This window comes from Pan paniscus, chromosome 15 (genome assembly GCF_029289425.2).
Source record: "Pan paniscus chromosome 15, NHGRI_mPanPan1-v2.0_pri, whole genome shotgun sequence".
NCBI classification, from domain to species: domain Eukaryota; kingdom Metazoa; phylum Chordata; class Mammalia; order Primates; family Hominidae; genus Pan; species Pan paniscus.
In genome coordinates this window covers 21,947,677-21,967,296 of record NC_073264.2, presented here as the reverse complement: position 1 = coordinate 21,967,296, position 19,620 = coordinate 21,947,677, and the positions used below count along the sequence as shown (strand labels likewise).

Below are 19,620 nucleotides of genomic sequence, written 5' to 3'. Positions count from 1 at the left end.
GGGTAAGACACGAAGACAGCAAGGCTGAAACTATGGCTCTTTATTTTCATGTGGATAATTCAAACAAAGTCATTAGTAGTCTTTGTTCAATTTTTTTTTAAAAACAAAAAACCCTCAAATAAAAAATCTTGGGCTTAAAAGAATTCTATCACAGGAGCCTGGTTGGAGGATTCCTAGTTTTATACATGAGAAATAGAATGCAGATTTCTCTGAAGAGTGTTTAAAGAAGGAATGGTAGTTGAGGGGGCTTATTTCCCAGGCTCAAAGTGATTTAGGGGTGGTGTCACAGTGCTAGGTATAGGGTGATGGGACAGTGATCACTGCCGAGGGCCTTGGAACGGATCTTGCTGTCACACAATGCAGGTAACAGAGAGTGGGACAACAAAAAGTAATCAAGGCGCCAACCAACATTCTTGGATCGAGCATTCATCATATAAGTCCAAAAGGTGTAGGCATAGGGTGTGTTGGGGTAGAGGTGCCTAAAGCTGTCAGCCAGTGGCACAGCCTGCAGTAATTCCCCGAAGCCTTGGCGCTCTTGTGGCGTGAAGCCAGCATTCTTTTTGTTCCCCTTGGGGTTGCGAAGGTCAATTTCTTCATGTGCCACATTGAGGTCTCCACACAGCACAAGGGGCTTTCGGGAAGCCAGGCCCTTCAGGAACTTGCGAAAGGCTTCATCCCAGCGCTGCCGGTACTCCAGTCGTACCAGACCTCGGCCTGCATTAGGTACATATGCTGTTACCAGCACAAACGAGTCAAATTCAGCCACAATCACCCGGCCTTCCTGATCATGCTCCTCCTCGCCTACAGAAATGAAACAGAATTAGCATAAAAAACTATAAGAAAAGGGAAAGCAATCAAGAGGTGGGGCAGAGATAGAGAATTAGCAATTGGTTTTGAAGAGTTCAGGCATTAGGCATCAATAGGGTCTCACCTATGCCGTAAGAAACTTTGAGTGGGCACTGGCGGGAAAGCAGGCCCACGCCACTGTACCCTTCCTTGTCCGAAGGAGCTGACCAGTATTGATGAGAGAGTCCAGGCAGCTCCTGAAGTTCAGCTGGTAGTTTGTTCTCTGAACATTTGGTCTCTTGAAGGCACAGTATATCTGGGGCTTCTTCCTTTACCCACTGTAAGTGAAAAGAAAGGTGGAAAACGTATTATCAATTCAGCAGAACATTTATTGAATAATCTATATGCTAAGTCATAGATACGCACGGGTTAAACAGTCTCTTGGCCTAAGGAGTTCGAGTCAAGCAGCACAATATTCAAACAATTCTAAGCTAGATAAATGAAAACAAATATAGAGGTAAGAAAGTCTTACATGCTATGCTAAGGAGATGTGTTTTTTCTATAGACAGTGGATAGCAAGCTAAGATTTTTAAGCTACGGTTAATGGAATGGAGGACATGCTTCATATGGAATGGAATGCAGGAAGATAAAATGGAGGAAGTATAGTGAAGAGGTTTTTGCAACATTCTGGGAAGAGGAGAGAACATTAAAAAAGAAAATGGCAATGGAAGTGAAGGAACAGACATTTAGGAACTACAACTGGCAAGACTGGGGAAGCCCCACAGAAAACTGCGGGCAGGAGAAAAAACAGCCTGAAGGCTAAACGGAGAAAAGGGGTGACTAAACCCTAAGACCATTCAATACTAAAAAATGTCTCTTCCCCTCAAATTCCACTCACATCTAATCCTTTCTTCTTAATCCAGGCTCGAAGCCCATCCACATTCCAAGAGCAGATCTTGAGTGTGGCAGGTTTGCCACTGGGTGAGGTTTTCTGATCTGGGGGGTCCTCATACAGGGCTGGGCCCTCTCCTGCTGCCTCTTTGTCATTTTTCTTTGCGGCCGTCTTACTCTTCTTGGCCTCTGGCTCTATAAAATGAGTAATATATACTGACAAAAAGCTGGTGGTTTCCAACTGCGATCCGGCGTTAACTATAGACCCAACGAAAGCCTACGGTTCCTGCGACTTCTTCACAAACCCCTGCAAAAATGAGTCGGCCCCTACTTGCCGTACATCAAGGGAATGACAAACACCCCCGCCGCAGCTTCTAGGAAGAAGGGCTGATTTCATTCCCTTACCTGTCCTGAGCTCATCCCCGTCTTCTGCCACCGCTCCCTTTTTCCCACGCTTCGGCATTCCCGTTACGAACGCCCTTGGGCAGCTGTACCGCGTCACCCACCGAAGCAATATTTTTACCGCGTTGCCTACAGACGCAAAGACATCATGAAACCAGCTAAGGCTGGGGAGAAGACTCCTCCCAAGAGCGTCCCCGCACCAGGTCCCGCCTTTCAAACCATGTTATCTCTAAATCCTTTCCCCGCCTCCGTGCATCATAGGCCCTTCAGCCCCTCACCCACGAAACTAGATCATTTCATAGTGCCTTGTACCCTACTCGCGAGATCTGCCCTCCAGCCAATTGAGGATCTTAATTAAGGGTCCTGACTCAAGCTTGCCGTTCAGACTGCCAGCGAAGCCCCTCTTATGAGCAAAAGAGCAACCCCGTATCCGCACCGGCCCGATGGCAGCCTAGCTCCTCCTAACCCGAACACAAAGAAGGGTGCACGCTGAGCCCCCACGTGGGTAGCGGACCTGGTCACGTGATCAGAGGCGCGCTTCTCGTGGCCGAAGAATGCGCGTGATTGGTCTGTCTGACACCACGTGACGGAGACGCTTAGCCTCGCCTCCCTCCTCTAATTCTCTAGGACACTTAGGTCCCCAACCCTCCCTCGGGCTGTTTATCGTTGTGCCAGATGCACAGCACATTGTGTGACACTGACTTAAGATTCTAACTCTGTGCAAGAGAAAAAAAAAAAACAGTGGAGAAGGCTGGGCTGGACCACGGGAAAGAGATAGGAAAACGGATACGAATGTAAGGCACAGAGTTGGCTCGGCGGCCCTGGCAGTTAGGAAGACAGGTCCCTGGAGGGGCCTTGGCGGGTCTCCGCTCGCGGGAGTTCTGCGGTGTCTTTCCCAGTGCTATCTGCAGGCTGGCCAGCTTCCTCTGCGCTCCGGAAAGCTGCGGCCCAGCGCGGACTAGTGAGGACCTCCACAGCTCCTGACATTGCTAGGAGTCCTGTCGGCGTTTTCTCCCAGCCTCCGCCATGCCGGCGGTGCTGGGTTTTGAAGGCAGCGCCAATAAGATTGGCGTGGGCGTGGTGCGGGATGGCAAGGTGCTGGCGAACCCGCGGCGGACTTACGTCACGCCTCCTGGCACAGGTTGGTGAGTAGGGGACTTAAGAGTTTTCCGCGCACTTCCCCGCACAGAATCAGCCTTCCATCTTCCTAAATACTAGTGAGGTGCAGCTTTCGATCCGAGTCTCATTGAAATTATGTGACATTATTAACGTCACAAGGCTGATGACTAGAAGAGTTACAGGCACTTGGACGTGGATCTGATGAGTTCATTTACCTTTTACTGAGCGCATTTTATGTGCTAAGTATTCAGAAATAGATGTTATACTGCTGTGGAGTCAGACATATAAATAGATGTTTATACTACAGCATGATAAACAGTATAATAGAGATGGACTCGAAATATTCTGTTTAAAAAACGCTTAGCAGGAGTGTAGATTCCAGTTGCCCTGAATGTACACTCCCTTTTTTAAAAAAAATTATTTTTTGAAATATTCTAGGATGAGTAGAGAGATGAGAGCGGAAAGACTCCCGGCTTACATGTCAGACAGAACTGGCTGGCTTTGCTATATTCATATTAAATATTTTTGTTTTGGACATTTGGTCTTTATTTTTTATTTTATTTTATTTTTTTGAGACAGAGTCTTGCTCTGTCGCCCAGGCTGGAATGCAGTGGCACGATCTCGGCTCACTGCAATCTCTGCCTTCCAGGTTCAAGCGATTCTTCTACCCCAGCCTCCCAAGTAGCTAGGACTATAGGTGTGTGCCACCACACCCAGCTAATTTTTGTATTTTTAGTAGAGTCGGGGTTTCACCAGGCCAAGCTGGTCTCGAACTCCTGACCTCAGATGATCCGCCCACCCCAGCCTCCCAAAGTGTGGAAATTACAGGCATGAGCCACCGCTCGGGCCTGGTCTTTGTTTTTTAAATGGGAATAATACCAGTATCATTAGGTCTTGAAGATTAGATGAAAGTACCAAACACGGCTGGGCGTGGTGGCTCACGCCTGTAATCCCAGCACTTTGGGAGGCCAAGGCAGGCAGATCACCTGAGGTCGGGGTTCGAGACCAGCCTGACCAACATGGAGAAACCATGTCTCCACTAAAAAATACAAAAAATTAACTGGGCGTGGTGGCGCATGCCTGTAAACCCAGCTACTTGGGAGGCTGAGGCAGGAGAATTGCTTGAACCCGGGAGACAGAGGTTGCGGTGAGCCGAGATGGTGCCATTGCACTCCAGCCTGGGCATCAAGAGTGAAACTCTGTCTCAAAAAAAAAAAAAAGCACAAAACACATTACAACTTTTAATTGATATTTTAAATAAGCTATTATATCTTGCTACTCTCCCCTCAAACACTTGCATACATAGGAGAGGGCAGCTGACTTGCATGTATCTGAAAAGCCTCCCTGAACAGGTGATGTCGTGACAGATACTCACTAGAAATATATATGTATGTTTAGCATTCACTTCTCTGGGCACTTGGGCACTGGGAATACAAAGATAAATAAAATACTCAATGCTTTGAGATATTCATGATTAAGCTGAGCAAACCACAGAAAATTATAATGCTATAATTGTTATGTTAAATAAACGACATCATCATGCATAGAGTTCTGTAGGGTCATAGAGAAAGAAGATCACCAAAGGCCAGGCACGGTGGCTCAGGCCTGTAATCCCAGCACTTTGGGAGGCCGAGGCAGACGGATCACGAGGTCAGGAGTTCGAGACCAGCCTGGCCAATATGGTGAAACCCCGTCTCTACTAAAAATACAAAAGTTAGCTGAGCGTGGTGGTGTCGCCTGTAGTCCCAGCTACTCAGAAGGCTGAGGCAGAAGAATCTCTTGAACTCAGGAGGTGGAGGTTGCAGTGAGCCGAGATTGTGCCACTGCACTCCAGCCTGGGTGACAGAGCTGAGACTGTCTCAAAAGAAAAAAAAAAAAAAGATCACGAAAGGGTATGAGGTAGATACCACTTGCATTGAGACCTGAAGGCTGAGTAGGGTAAGAAGGAGAGCATTTCTGAAAGTTGAACAGCCTATATAGAAGCCGGAAAGAGTAGATCTGAAAACGTGGAAGATAGGATGCTTGGGGAAAGTGAAAGGACTCTTACTACATCACTAAAACTCCTGTTGCTTTCTTTAACTTCCTACCTACCTTTGCTACAGAAAATCCCTGTGATCTCTGACCTATGTTCATTTTCTAGGATTCCTTCCAGGTGATACAGCCAGGCATCACCGAGCTGTTATCCTAGACCTGCTGCAGGAGGCACTAACAGAGTCTGGATTAACCTCCCAGGATATCGACTGCATTGCATACACCAAGGGTATGGCTGGGAGAGTGGTCAACGATGGAGGAATATACCTGCAACCTGGCTAGGTCAAAATAGCCAACACCTTACCTCTGCCACCATCACTACCCCTACCCCACCTCACATCCCTTGTGTCCCCCACCTATTGTTTTTTTCCAATCTCTAGGATTATAACTTCCATTTCTATCTCCCTAGGCCCTGGCATGGGTGCCCCACTGGTTTCTGTGGCTGTTGTGGCCCGTACTGTGGCCCAACTGTGGAATAAGCCATTGGTGGGTGTGAACCACTGTATAGGCCACATTGAGATGGGCCGCCTCATCACTGGAGCCACCAGCCCAACCGTGTTGTATGTGAGTGGAGGAAATACGCAGGTATTTAGAGGGCTCTACCCACTCCATCTCAATTTCTGAGGCACTGAACCAGTATTTTCTTTGTTCTATCTGAGTCATGGGAATGTCAGGAACAAAGATGGACTTATCTGAACCTAAAATACTGTAGACCAGAAAACCCCCAACAGAGTTTGTAACATTGCAAATTTTGGCAGCATGATCAGAACATTAGATGGCTTATCATTATCAGACTTTATATCTGATTATAAAGATTAGGAATTTCTACTTCAGGAAAGGAATGAATGTGATTGAAAAGGATTGAAATCTTCAAAATAATGAATATCTGAAAGCTCTTGCATTATTTTGAAGCTTATTTTTTCTATAAATCTTAGCAATTGAAACTAACAGTTGCTGGGTATGGCAACTCATGCCTGTAATTCCAGCACTTTGGGAGGTCGAGGCGGGTGGATCATCTGAGGTCAGGAGTTTGAGCCCAGCCTGGCCAACATGGCAAAACCCTATCTGTACTAAAAATAACAAAAATTAATTTGGTGTGGTGGCAGGTGCCTGTAATCCTAGCAACTCCGGAGGCTGGGCAGGAGAATCACTTGAACCCAGGAGGCGGAAGTTGCGGTGAACCGAGATCGCACCATTGCACTCCAGCCTGGGCAACAAGAGCAAAACTCTGTCTCAAACAAACAAACAAACAAACAAAAAACAAAAAAAAAACAACTAAAGGACACTACCTGATTTATTATTTTGGGGCAAGTACATGTTTTGTTTTTATATTACTGGGAATGATTATGTAGACTTTGTTATTCTAAGAATTTAGAAATATAAATAACTTTAAAAAATACTTTGTAAATTATAGAAGGTATTTTATTTTATCTTATTTATTTACTTATTTATTTGAGATGGAGTTTCGCTCTTATTGTCCAGGTTGGAGTGCAATGATGCAACCTTGGCTCATTGCAACCTCTGCCTCCCAGGTTCAAACTATTCTTCTCTACTCCCGAGTAGCTGGGATTACAGGCACCCGCCACCATACCTGGCTAATTTTTTGTGTTTTTAGTAGAGACGGGGTTTCACCCTGTTGGTCAGGCTGGTCTTGAACTCCTGACCTCAGGTGATCCACCTGCCTCGGCCTCCCTAAGTGCTGGGATTACAGGCGTGAGCTACCATGCCCGGCCAGAAGGCATTTTAAATTTATAGGTGAAGCTAAAGTTGTTTGGGGTACCTTATATGACCTTTTTAAGGTTGGGATTGGATTCTTTTCCAACAGAACACTTGATTATCATTAGAAATAGTTCAGCATTGTCCCCAGCTCATGAAAGGGTTGTGTCGAGAAGATGAGGCACATGTTTCCCATGAAAATGATGCAGAAACTTCAGCAGGTAGAGGGCAAGTAGTTGGTTGAGGCCTGAAGGATGACATACAAGGTCAGAGACTTGGGTTGTGGAAAGTATAATGGAGGCTACAAGAGTTGATGAAAAGGAGCAGTGACGGTTTTGTCTTCCTCTTCTCTTTTAATGTTTGCTTAGGTATAAGAAACAGGGAGGGTGATTAGGTGGAGAGGAGTGGATAGCAGAAGCAGAAAGGCAGGATTTTTCCTTCGCCTTTGTTACTGTCTTTTTGACAGCAGATTAAGATCTGTATCAGAAAGGGAAGAAATCCCTAACAGCACTGGGAAGGGAAAGGGACTTCTTAAGGTTCGTAGGAAGCCCTCGGTGTTATAAGTCTGCAGAATATGTGTCAGTAAGGGACAGATATTCTCTGTGCTAAAAGTTGGTCACATATGAAGAACGGCCTTAATACAAAAAAGTGGTGGTGGGTGCCTGTAATTCCAGCTGCTTGGGAGGCTGAGGCAGGAGAACTGCTTGAACCTGGGAGGCAGAGGTTGCAGTGAGCTGAGATCAGGCCATTGCACTCCAGCCTGGGCGACAGAACAAGACTCTGTCTCAGAAAAAAAAAAAACAAAGAAAAGAAAAATGGCCTTAAGTGAATTGCCATTGCTGACTTGGCTGGGCCATTAGTCTGACTCCATATGAGATTTTTGAGTTCTTCAGCTCTGCTTCTTGGTTCCAAATACCACTGCCTAGCTGCATACAGTGGTTCACACCTATAATCTCAGCACTTTGAGAGGCTGAGGCAGGTAGATTGCTTGAGACCAGGAGTTTGAGACCAGGCTGGGCAACATAGTGAGACCTCCATCTCTACAAAAATATAAAAATAGGCCACACATGGTAGCCCAGCTACTCAGGAAGCTGAGGTGGGAGGATCCTTTGAGCCTAGGAGGTGGAGGCTACAGTGAGCTATGATCACACCACTCCACTCCAGCCTGGGAGACAGAGCGAGACCCTGTCTCAAAAAAAATACCACTGCCACTGTGTCATAATTTAGAAGGATTCATGTTCTCTGCCTCCAAGCAGAAAAGCCGGTTACCTACTATCAAGACTGCATTTAAGGGATATATTAGGAACTTCTAAGCCGGAAAACCAATGTATTTGAAATGACAATTTATTTCTGCCTGAACCTACACTGTCTAGGAATCTGTTCCTGGAATCCTCAGGGTATACAGATTTCTTCTCAAATCAGAGCTGTAAAAACTACCCATTCACCATTTGGGAAACACCTTTCTTCCACTTCTTATTGGAAGCCCTGGTGGTCATGTTGATCCTCTGCTATGTTTTTCTCCCAAAGCCAAATAATCCTCTTTACAGACTTGGGGTTTCATGGACATCCTCATCACCCTTAGGTGATTGCATACTCGGAACATCGTTACCGTATCTTTGGGGAAACCATCGATATTGCAGTGGGTAATTGTCTGGATCGTTTTGCTCGAGTGCTGAAGGTAAGCCAGTGGGGCTGCAGAGAACATAAAATGTGGGTGAATTTTTGGGAAGCCATGGAGGTGGAGGGAGGAAATAGTAAATGAGCTTCTTATGCTTCCTTCATATCTGATTTCATCCTCTTCCATTCCCTCCTTCCTTATTTTTTTCTTCTGCTAGATTTCTAACGACCCAAGTCCAGGATACAACATTGAACAGATGGCAAAGCGGTAAGGGGACATAAGGTGGAAGCAGGCTGGCTGCTGGGGCTTCAGGGATTTCCCCATATACGGTATATATTAACAAAATTTGGGACGGGCTTTGGAGGGTGAGAAGCCAGCTGACTGTAGGCTTAGTGCCTCGTATGCTTATTCCCACATAGAGGCAAGAAGCTAGTTGAGCTGCCATACACTGTAAAGGGGATGGACGTCTCATTCTCAGGGATCCTGTCTTTCATTGAGGTGAGTGTGAGAGAGGTGATGAGACAGGGGCACTTTCATGCTTTTTAAATGAAGCATATCTGTTTTACTTACGATTGTATTTCGTATAGCTCAGTATATTCATGTAGCACAGTACTGGTCCATATCATGTGCTGGGTAAATTCATTTAGAAGGTATTCATTGAATATCTCTGTGTGCCAGATGCTGTTCTAGATAGTAGAGATGCAGCATGGAGCAAAACAAAAATCCCAGTCTACATGGAGCTTAGATTCTAAATGGGGGGCGGGGGAGATAAGAAAGAGGAAAATAATGAAGTGCCAGATGATGATGAGTACAGGTGAAAAATTAAGCAGGATAAGTAAGGGGTGAGAGATGTCAGGACAAGCATTCAAAAAGTAATGATTGCATCTTAAATGAAAGCTGCTCATTCTATGCCATGATGCCAGTGAAGGGAATGTGGTACAGGATGTGCTGGTAACTTGAATTGTGGTGAAACATGGTGACCCTCCGAATGCATTAATTTTTGCTCTCATGTAATCCCAAAACCATGATTTGTTGATTCTTTTGTTTTTCCCTTTAATGGTAGGATGTAGCCCATCGGATGCTGGCCACAGGCGAGTGTACTCCTGAGGATCTGTGTTTCTCCCTGCAGGTAATGCAGTAAAAAGCTGGGACAGAAAGTTGGGGCTGAAGGTTTTATATTGTAGAGCAGAACTAATCTGGGATGCCCCTCTAATGTTTTCTCCTTATCTGTCCCTGACAGGAAACTGTGTTTGCAATGCTGGTAGAGATCACAGAGCGAGCCATGGCACATTGTGGCTCCCAGGAGGCCCTCATTGTGGGAGGAGTGGGGTGTATGTATTATTGAAAAGTGTTCCTCTTTCCTATTCTTAACACTATGTGTCTTCCTCGTGATACTCTAAATCATTAAGCCTTTGGAGTAGGCTTCCCAATCCTTGCCCCTAATCCTCTATGTCATTGTTCTAAGTGAGTGCACATGACGTGTTCTGCTGGACCATGAAGAGATGGATAAAACTAAGCTAATCCTGTTCCCTACCTCTTTGTAGGTAATGTGAGGCTACAGGAGATGATGGCAACAATGTGCCAGGAACGTGGAGCCCGGCTTTTTGCTACAGATGAGAGGTAAAGACACTTTCCCTTTGGTTTCTTTTTTACTTCTCCTGTTATAGTGATTTTCCACCCTTAGATCCCAATTTTCATCTCTCTTGCATCCCAGATTCTGTATTGACAATGGAGCGATGATAGCCCAGGCTGGCTGGGAGATGTTTCGGGCTGGACACAGGACCCCACTCAGTGATTCTGGGGTTACACAGAGGTGAGTGATTCACCTCTTGGTGAGGGTAGATTATTGGGACATAGACAAAAACAACAGGGAAGAGTCCAGGAACATGAGGGCAGAGAAGAATGAAGGATGTTAAGGGCTCGCTCTCCACCATGTTTCTTCTGTTTTTCCACAGGTATCGGACAGATGAAGTAGAGGTGACCTGGAGGGACTAATAAGATGAACAGAATCAGAGTAGATAGTTCCTTGACCGGAACCCAAAGGACCCCGTGCCTCAATCTCTATCCTGATGTCATGGGAGTCCTAGCAAAGCTATAGACTCCAAGCAAGGCTTGGGGTCCTTTATGGAACCCCAGGATGACTCAGCAATAAAATATTTTTGGTTTTTTGGTTTTGTATGTTGGTGATTGGATTGTGTTGTTCAGGACCAATGTAGATTTGGTGCTGGATAAATTCTTGTTGGAGCTTGCTGCTGTGGAACCAAGAATGAGGTATCTTTTTTATTTTTTTAAGAAACGGAATCTTGCTGTGTTTCCCAGGCTGGTCTCGAACTGGGCTCAAGCAGTCTTACCACCTCAGCCTCCTGAGTAAGGATGCCATTGTGCCTGGCAACAATAGTAGTATCATAACTATTATTACAGCATCGGGTCCCATGCTAACTGCTTTACATTCATCCTCTCATTTAAATTCTTTGAAGTAGGTGTGCAAGACTTCTCTCAAAATAGCCTGGAGGCTCACACCCGTATCCCAGTGCTGTGGGAGGCCAAGTCAGGAGGATCCCTTGAGCCCAGGAGTTTGAGCCCAGCCTGGGCAAATAGCAAGACACCATCTATTTGAAAAATGTAAAAATTATCTGGGCATGGTGGCGCACATCTGTAGTCCCAGCTCCAAGGGAGGCTGAGGCGGGAAGATAGCTTGAGCCCAGGAGTTTGAGGTTGCAGTGAGCTGTGATTGAGCCACTGCATTCCAGCCTGAGTGACAAACAAAACCTTGTCTCTTAAAAACAAACAAACAAACAGCCTGGAGATTGGTCTAATTTGTAACTCTAAAACTGCCTCTACTCCATATACTTTCTCCTACATGCACATCCATTGGCAGGCTTGAGGAATGCCCGCAGATGCACATCCCTCCGTACCACAAACAACAGAACGAATCTCATACCCTTAATCTTATTGATGTTGATATCAATCATCACAGTTAGACCTAAACTACTGAGTCATCTCATCTTTTACACTTAATAACCATGTATCTCCACTCTGTTTTGTCTCCATCTACCTACCTTTTCCAACTCTAGAAGCTCTTCCACTGTGCCCTCTGGAACTGATGGCCAGTCATTTGTCAAATTCTCTGTGTCCTCAACCTCTTCTCTGAACGTTCCCTTCACATTTATGCTCTTCAGACTTGGTTTCTTATGAGGACTCTGCTTCTCCTACCACCTCGGTAGTGGTGGCATTTTCCCTTCCACACCCATTGTACCACTGGGCCTGGAGGTGGTGCACGTGTCCTCATACTGTTTCCAGACCATTATCCCTCATCCCTAGTACCCTTCTGCTTTGAAAGAAACTACCATACGAACACCACGTTTGTCATAAATCTTATTTCAGTATTCAGGTAGATCATACTAACACCCGCTTCAGCCACTTATTTCTTTGGTCATGTTCTGGAGCTGCAGATCCTCCACATCTCAGTTTCAGACGTCCCACTCTCGACTACCACCACCTCTGTTTTTCCAGTTCATTTTCTTTAGTATGCTAAACCCAACAGTTCATCCCTTCACCAGGACCTACGGTCCATTGATCATACTTCCTTTCTGCAGATTTTATCCCCCACGTATTTTTATTTCCCTCCTTCAGCTAAATTCCCATAATCCACCTCATTTCCCTTCCCCTCTTTTGCTTTTGTCATATTCAACTCATCACCTACTTTAGACCCATGCAGCTGAAAGGGCTAGTAAAAAATAGCCATGCTGACTGATCTCACTTCAAACTTATGACCATGACACTAAAATGGGTCCTTTATGCCACCCAGAAATATGCCATCTCTCTAGTCCTTTCACTTGCCCTCTTTTCTAGTGACTGTTTCATACCTTCTGACCCCTCAAATCTCTTAACATCTCCCCCTATTCTGACTCTTACCTTAGTTCCTATTTCAGTAAGAAAATAGAAACAATCAGTATACATTTACAAGCTTTTGCCCCTGAAACTAACCATCTTCCAGCATCTGTACCCATGTACTCTGCCTTCCTCCTGTTACCATAAACCAGTGGTTCTCAACCAGAGCTGATTTTGCTTCTCAGAGGACACTGGATTGTCACCGTGGATAGGAGGATATTTTACTGATTAGAAGTCAGGGCTGGTTGCAGTGGCTCACGCCTGTAATCCCAGCACTGGGAGGCCAAGGCGGGTGGATCACTTGAGGCCAGGAGTTCAAGACCAGCCTGACCAGCATGGTGAAACCCCTCTACTAAAAATACAAAAAATCAGCTGGCGTGGTGTTGCATGCCTGTAATCCCAACTACTTGGGCACGAGAATCACTTGAACCCAGGAGGCGGAGGTTGCAGTGAGCCAAGATTGTGCCACTGCATGCCAGCCTGAGTGACAGAGCAAGACTCTCTCAAAAAAAGGGATAATTCTCCCTCTTTTCCTGGAGAGTCAGTATTTCCTTCTCTCCTGAATCCTGCCGTCAGCACACAAATATGCCACTGTTTTCCTCATTTTACAAATAATGCCTGCTTGTCCCCATTTGCCCTTCCAGCTGCTTCCCATTTTTCTGTTCCACTTTACAGCAAAACTTAGAAAGACTTGTCTTCAATTTCTCTCCACCAGTTCCCTATTAAATCTCCACCAAAACTATTCTTATCACGGTCACTGATGACCTGCACATAGCTAAATCTAATGGCGTATTCTTCATCTTCAGAAGCTATCAGCAGCATTTGACACTCCCTCTTTGAAAAGTTTCCTTACTTGGCTTTAGGATGCATTCTCTGGTCTGCCTCCTAGCTTACTGACTGCCCTTTCTTAATCTCCTTTGTTAGTTTCTCCTCATCTCCACAGAGTTTAGTCCTCAGACTGCTCTCTTTACACATACACCTGCAGTGACTTCATCTAGTTGTATACATTAAAATCATTTTGATGGGGGTTACTCCCAGTTATAGTTCCAACCTGGACTTCTATCCCAAATACCTAGCTGCTCATTGGCACCTCCACTTGGATGCTTAATAGGTGTCTCAAATTTAACATATTCAAAATTGCACTTATTCTTTCCCCAACTTAGTCCTGTAGTCTTTCTTATTTCTGTCAACGACAACTCCATTCTAGTTGTTCATGTCAAAGTATCTTTGTCAGTTTTCTTTCTTCTCCAATTAATCAAATCCTCTTGTCTCTACCTTCAAAATACATCCAGAATTCCATTTCTCCTCACTTCCACTGCTGCCACTGTAGATCAAGCCAGAATTATGTGTCTTCAAGATTATTGCAGTAGCTGCTCCTTCTCCTTTCCCCATTGCCAACTTAGAGTCAATTCTCCACATAGCAGCCAGAGTGAATAGTGTTAGCGTGGAAGCCAGATCATGTTACTCTTCTGCTCAAAACCTTCAGTGCTTTCTTACATCAAAAGAAAAACCAGAGTCTTTTTATTTTTATTTTTTTTAGTATTTATTGATCATTCTTGGGTGTTTCTCGGAGAGGGGGATTTGGCAGGGTCATAGGACAATAGTGGAGGGAAGGTCAGCAGATAAACATGTGAACAAAGGTCTCTGGTTTTCCTAGGCAGAGGACCCTGCGGCCTTCCGCAGTGTTTGTGCCCCTGGGTACTTGAGATTAGGGAGTGGTGATGACTCTTAACCAGCATGCTACCTTCAAGCATCTGTTTAACAAAGCACATCTTGCACCGCCCTTAATCCATTTAACCCTGAGTGGACACAGCACATGTTTCAGAGAGCACGGGGTTGGGGGTAAGGTTATAGATTAACAGCATCCCAAGGCAGAAGAATTTTTCTTAGTACAGAACAAAATGGAGTCTCCCATGTCTACTTCTTTCTACACAGACACAGCAACAATCTGATTTCTCTATCTTTTCCCCACATTTCCCACTTTTCTATTCGACAAAACCGCCATCGTCATCATGGCCCGTTCTCAATGAGCTGTTGGGTACACCTCCCAGACGGGGTGGCGGCTGGGCAGAGGGGCTCCTCACTTCCCAGAAGGGGCAGCCAGGCAGAGGCGCCCCCCACCTCCCTCCCGGCTGGGGCGGCTGGCCGGGCGGGGACTGCCCCCCACCTCCCTCCTGGATGGGGTGGCTGGCTGGCTGGGGGCTGGCCCCCACCTCCCTCCCGGATGGGGCGGCTGGCCGGGCGGGGGCTGCCCCCCACCTCCCTCCCAGACGGGGCGGCTGGCCAGTCTTTTTAAAGGCCTGTGAGACCCTCTGTGATCCACTCTGCCCTTCCCTGCCTACCACTTTGATCTGCTACTCAATTCCTTGTTTGCGCTGCTCCAGCAACACGGGCTTTTCTGTTGGCCTTTAAACACCACAGTTGTCCTCTGAGGTGGGAGGAGAGTATTGGGTACTTGGTAAATGCAGAGTTCATTTTCTAGTCCTTTCTGGTTTATATGTCACTATCTTCCCTCTCCTATTCTCCCTGGAACTTGGAGAACTTGGGACTTCCTGGGGAGCCATGGAGTCCCTACCTTCATCATCACCAAGCCAGTACACGTCCACTGCCCTCCGGCCTTGCTTGGATTGGAACATTGAGGCTGCTGGAATAAGGATGCTGCCCGAGAAAAGAGAAGAAAAGAATGAGACAAACTCCTTTCCAGCTGAGCAGTTGCTCCTAATTCAGTATAATACCTCTCCTCCCCTATGAGAATTATTGCTATCCTAGAGAAACGTCATGTGGCTTCTCTCCGCATTGACTAACCACATTTCCTTTTTATTTTCCTTGGTGTCTGCTTCTCTAACCCACTCTACAACTCTGTTATTCCTAAAAACAGGACATGTTTTAGAATTGGTCTCCTGCCTGCTAAGTATCCATCCCTATGACATCCAAATATGCTGGGTGTACTGGGAAAAGTGGGGGTATAACATAAAATAATGTTATCTTTTTGCTAAGGATGCCCAAAATTTAACTGATAAGATGTGTAATATTATTAGAATTGGGGTAGTGCCAGAAACCCTTCTCTAGAATTGGGCCATAGCCCTTCCTGACCACACTCCAGCTTACCCTGCTATGTTGTATCTTTTGATCCAAATTTCTCCCACCTGAATTTAGAAGATACCTTTAAAGTTTTCCCCCACCCTGAAAATTTCAGGAGAACTAAAGCTCAAGCAAAATTCATTTCTCTCACATCCTGGTACCCAATTCTATTCAGTCTTAGGTCTTGGTAACTCTAGATGAGTTCATTTGCCTCCCAGACTGTCTTTGAGAGCCAATTTCTATACCTCCCACACCACATCCTTCTCTTAGGCCCACCTCTTTTCACTCACCTTGAGCTTGGTGTTGAGTAGCCAGGCTTAACCCTCCTGGCATCCTTATGAGGCCTATGCCATAGTTGTAGTCAAAGTCATCACTTTATGGAGAGGAGAGAAAAGGAGATATAGGAGGAAGAGATGAAGGGTGGGGGTGTCTTTCCTGGGGACACAGGCACTGCTGGGCAGCTGTTGGGAACAAGGGCTTCACCACGATTATATTTCCTCTTCTTTCTAGTTCCTGACCATTTCTATGTCCATCTTACCCTTCCCTATCTCACATTCACACTAGAATGCCTATGTAGTACTCCATGGCAGATACAGGCCCTTTCTCCCAATTTTGCTTATATCCCAAGACCAGCACATTGGACTTCAGTTGGTTCAAACATGAGACCTGAAAGGAGAAGCAATGAGGAAAGAAGGGGATATGGTATGTTGGATGAGAGGTGACAAGAAGGCTTCCTTTTTCTCCACTACCCCGCCCAGATTTCAGGAAGCTAGTTTCCTTCTGTGTCTGAGCAGATAACCCTGCAGAGGTTCATGGTTCTTGCCATGGCCTTTCCCAAAAAAGCCAAAAGTTTGCAAGAACCAGTCATGTAGTATTAAAGAATAAAGTGGACCAAGTGGGAACTGTGGCAAACGAGAGCACCTGCCTTGTCCCATGGGACAGGAGCTACTCAGCCCCAGCTAACTGTGTCATGTGGGTTGGAGGCCCAGGATTAGCAGATGCCTGGATCTTAAACATTGGTAGTTTATTTTAAAAATTGTAAATGCTGTGCAATCAAAAAACTCATTTCCAGGCAACATTCCATCCATAGGCCACCGTTTTCAATCTCTCATCTACAGACTTCCTTACTGGAAGTTCTTAATGTGATCTTACACATTGGTGAGGCTCACTGAGTAGGACAGTGCCATTTGGTAGATGTCTGCCTGGGCTGAAGAGCCCCAGTTCACAACTGTGCAGAGAAAGGGGTGGTGCAAAATGATTGGGGTGGTGCATCAATGGTGAGGTAGAAGAGGAAACACTGTTCGTAGTTCTGGGCTTCTTGTAGGGGTCAGCCTCCTGTTGTAACTCACTTCCTGACTCCCTGCCCACCCGCCTACTCACTCACCAGGTTTTGTAGATCATATAACAGCAGAAGGGTAAGCAACACAGTAATCAGTGTTGCCCGCCATGTGAGGAGGAATGTGATGAGCAGGCAGAGCAGAGAGCCCAGGAGAGAGACCCAGGGACTTTACCTGCAGAAGGAAAGGCACCAGCCTGCAGGGGACAGCAAATGTAGGCCCTTGTCTTAGCCTCAGCACCACCCACTCATGTACCGCAAGGATGCTCTCCCAACTCCCCAGGTCTTTCCAGCCCTAGAGCTTACCTGAACACCTGCCCACACTAACCAGACAACCAGGTAAGGGAGGCGTAGAAACAGCCGAAGTTGAGGGCACAGGAACAGAGGAGGAAGTTGGCGATGATGGGGGCAATGATACTCAGCTCGGCTTTGGGGGAGATGAAAGGTCAGGAGTGAGTCTCCACACTAGTGTCATAAGATCCAGGTCTAGAAGTCCGGGACATCATTTTATGGCTTTCTCCATTCTCTCTATTCCCTTCTTACTCCTCACTCCACCCCCACACACATACCACCCCTACCAGTGCAAGGTTAGGAGACATTTTTCGTCCACTTTCAGGAAAAGAGAGATAGAAAAGAGGTTTTAGGATCAGGTCCTAGAAGCCAGAGGTAGGGCTGGGAAGGGCCTGAGAGGAATGGTGATTAATTCCACACCCAGTGTGGAGGGTGGGGTGGGGAGTAGTCACCGATAAGGATGAAACCTACAGCAGTGAGGAAGGTGAGCAGATAGCCCCACAGAGGCTCGTGGTTCTTGCCATGGCCTTTCCCCCAAAAAAAGCCAGTGATTGTGTATGGTTTATCCTGGCACAGCTGCTGCAAGAGGTCTTGGCGATCAACAGGGGAGGGTCCCAGGAAGTAGGAGAATGAGAGCCCTCTCCCTCTAAAGAGGCAGGAGAGTGGGAAGCATAGACAGAAGTCAAGGGAGTTTAGGGGTCAGAGGCAGAAAGGATAGGAGTAGGGGGAGTAGGGGGTGGTAAGATCCCTGGGAATGAGGGATGGGAAAAACTGAGAGTGGGGAGGTAGATAGATGAGTGACACCGGGCCAGGCCTGGGGGCTCATGCCTGTAATCCCAGCACTTTGGGAGGCTAAGGCGGGTGAATCACAAGTCAGGAGTTCGAGACCAACCTGGCCAACATAGTGAAACCCCATCTCTACTAAAAATATAAAAATTAACCGGATGTGGTGGCACGTGCCTGTACTTGGGAGGCTGAGGCGAGAGAATCACTTGAACCTGGGAGGCGGAGGTTGCAGTGAGCCGAGACCATGCCATTGCACTCCAGCCTGGGTGACAAAGTGAGACTCTGTCTCAAAAACAAAACAAAAAACAAAAAACAAAAACAGTGACACCTTCCCTTGATTTACAGGCAGACTTTGAATGTTGCTATGTGGGCTTGGATTATCTCTTTAAACGCTAGCCAGCCACAGTCATCTCCATCTCCCAAAGTTACCTTCTAACTCCCAGTTGCTGAGAACTGAGCCCTCTTTTGCCCCTCCTCAAAAATTATACACTTGGGATGACCGTGTCTACTAACATTCTTGCCTTTCTCTTGCAAGCCTCTTGCTAAGATCTCAACTAGCCTGGAAGATATTAGGGGCTGAAACAAAGCAGGAAAGGGTACAGAACAGAATGGCACTCAAGATTCCAGCAGACATCAGAGGGCTAAAGGCAGACACCATGTTCATGGTCTGAGGAAAAGGGCAGACAGAGGCAAAAATCAATGCATTTCCGAAGTAATGCATTCCACCCGTATTTTCACCTAGTTTTCCCAGACTTATTAAAATTTATTTGCATCTTTGAAGGTTTTGCCCCAAATTAATTAACTTAAACATCTATGCTATGCCAGGCAATGGGCAAGGTTTCTCTCTCTACACTTCCGCTCTGGTTCACTCACCTCATAGTGATTAGAGAGCCCATAGAGGCAGGACCCTTGCTCTCGACAACTGCTGAAATCCCAGCCATACTGGCACTTTGCGCCCAGGCGGCTCCCATTCTGCACACCCATGTCAGTCCTATTTTCTGAAGCACGTTGAATCATACAGGAGCCTGGAAATGAGATTGAGGATACACATTTCTTCATGGGAGGAAAACCCCATCCCAAAGCAGTAGGGCTATCTAGGTACCACCAGTACCAAAAGGGGAAATGAAAATGTTTGTGTGGCAGGGGTTGGGGGAGTGAGGAAATGACCAAATGTGATCATCGAAGAACACCATACAATTCATTAACAGATATGAGGGATGGGGAAACATGAAGGGAGGAGCGGGAGTCACTACAGACTCACCAGCCTTGATTTTGCCATTGCTGGAGATGGCTGAGATAGACAATCCAGTGACAGTATGACTGAGGCCAAGAACAGGATGATGAGCCATGTGAGCCCTGGGGTGAGGATGGGAATTTATTCATACATGCACATCCCTTCCTACTGCCCAGGAGAGCTCTGAGCTCATACCTGTGCCTGCCTGAGCAGCGATCCAAGGCAGCTGCAGGTAGAGAATGATGCCCCAGATATTGAGCATACAGCAAATCTGGGGAGCAGGGTGGTAAGGGAGGGGTTGCAGTCTCCAGTGTGAGTCCCACCCCTTGCCCCCTTCTTCAAAGGTACCTCCCAAGAACTCCCCTGGAGCAAAAAGTTCTCGCCTGCCTAGATCCCCAGACTTAGGGAACCATGAGCGCCAATCCATTACCATGACTC

General features: G+C 46.4%; 2 protein-coding genes across 8 annotated transcripts; one reads left to right on the top strand and one right to left on the bottom strand.

The window, feature by feature from the left end:
• Window positions 1-25: 25 nt before the first annotated feature.
• APEX1 (apurinic/apyrimidinic endodeoxyribonuclease 1) lies at window positions 26-2,602 on the bottom strand. 3 transcript variants are annotated; one of them, XM_008964114.3, is made up of 5 exons: window positions 2,516-2,602; window positions 2,083-2,208; window positions 1,685-1,872; window positions 932-1,124; window positions 26-801 (listed from the first exon to the last, which is right to left on the bottom strand). In XM_008964114.3, exons 2-5 carry the CDS (start codon window positions 2,138-2,140, stop codon window positions 284-286), a joined length of 957 nt encoding a protein of 318 aa, XP_008962362.1. In that variant the 5' UTR covers window positions 2,141-2,208; window positions 2,516-2,602; the 3' UTR covers window positions 26-283. The 3 variants fall into 3 exon arrangements, with proteins under 3 accessions (XP_008962362.1, XP_003811777.1, XP_003811778.1); XM_003811729.5 differs by having other exon boundaries at window positions 2,392-2,598; XM_003811730.5 differs by having other exon boundaries at window positions 2,448-2,590.
• A 59-nt stretch (window positions 2,603-2,661) lies between these two features.
• On the top strand, window positions 2,662-10,741 carry OSGEP (O-sialoglycoprotein endopeptidase). 5 transcript variants are annotated; one of them, XM_055097228.1, is made up of 12 exons: window positions 2,737-3,220; window positions 5,339-5,458; window positions 5,639-5,814; window positions 6,336-6,536; window positions 8,528-8,623; window positions 8,781-8,830; window positions 8,983-9,061; window positions 9,627-9,692; window positions 9,804-9,894; window positions 10,108-10,183; window positions 10,278-10,376; window positions 10,519-10,741. In XM_055097228.1, exons 1-12 carry the CDS (start codon window positions 3,106-3,108, stop codon window positions 10,556-10,558), a joined length of 1,209 nt encoding a protein of 402 aa, XP_054953203.1. In that variant the 5' UTR covers window positions 2,737-3,105; the 3' UTR covers window positions 10,559-10,741. The 5 variants fall into 5 exon arrangements, with proteins under 5 accessions (XP_003811775.1, XP_054953203.1, XP_054953204.1 ...); XM_055097229.1 differs by having other exon boundaries at window positions 2,737-3,224; XM_055097230.2 differs by having other exon boundaries at window positions 3,191-3,220; window positions 5,339-5,511.
• Window positions 10,742-19,620: the final 8,879 nt, after the last annotated feature.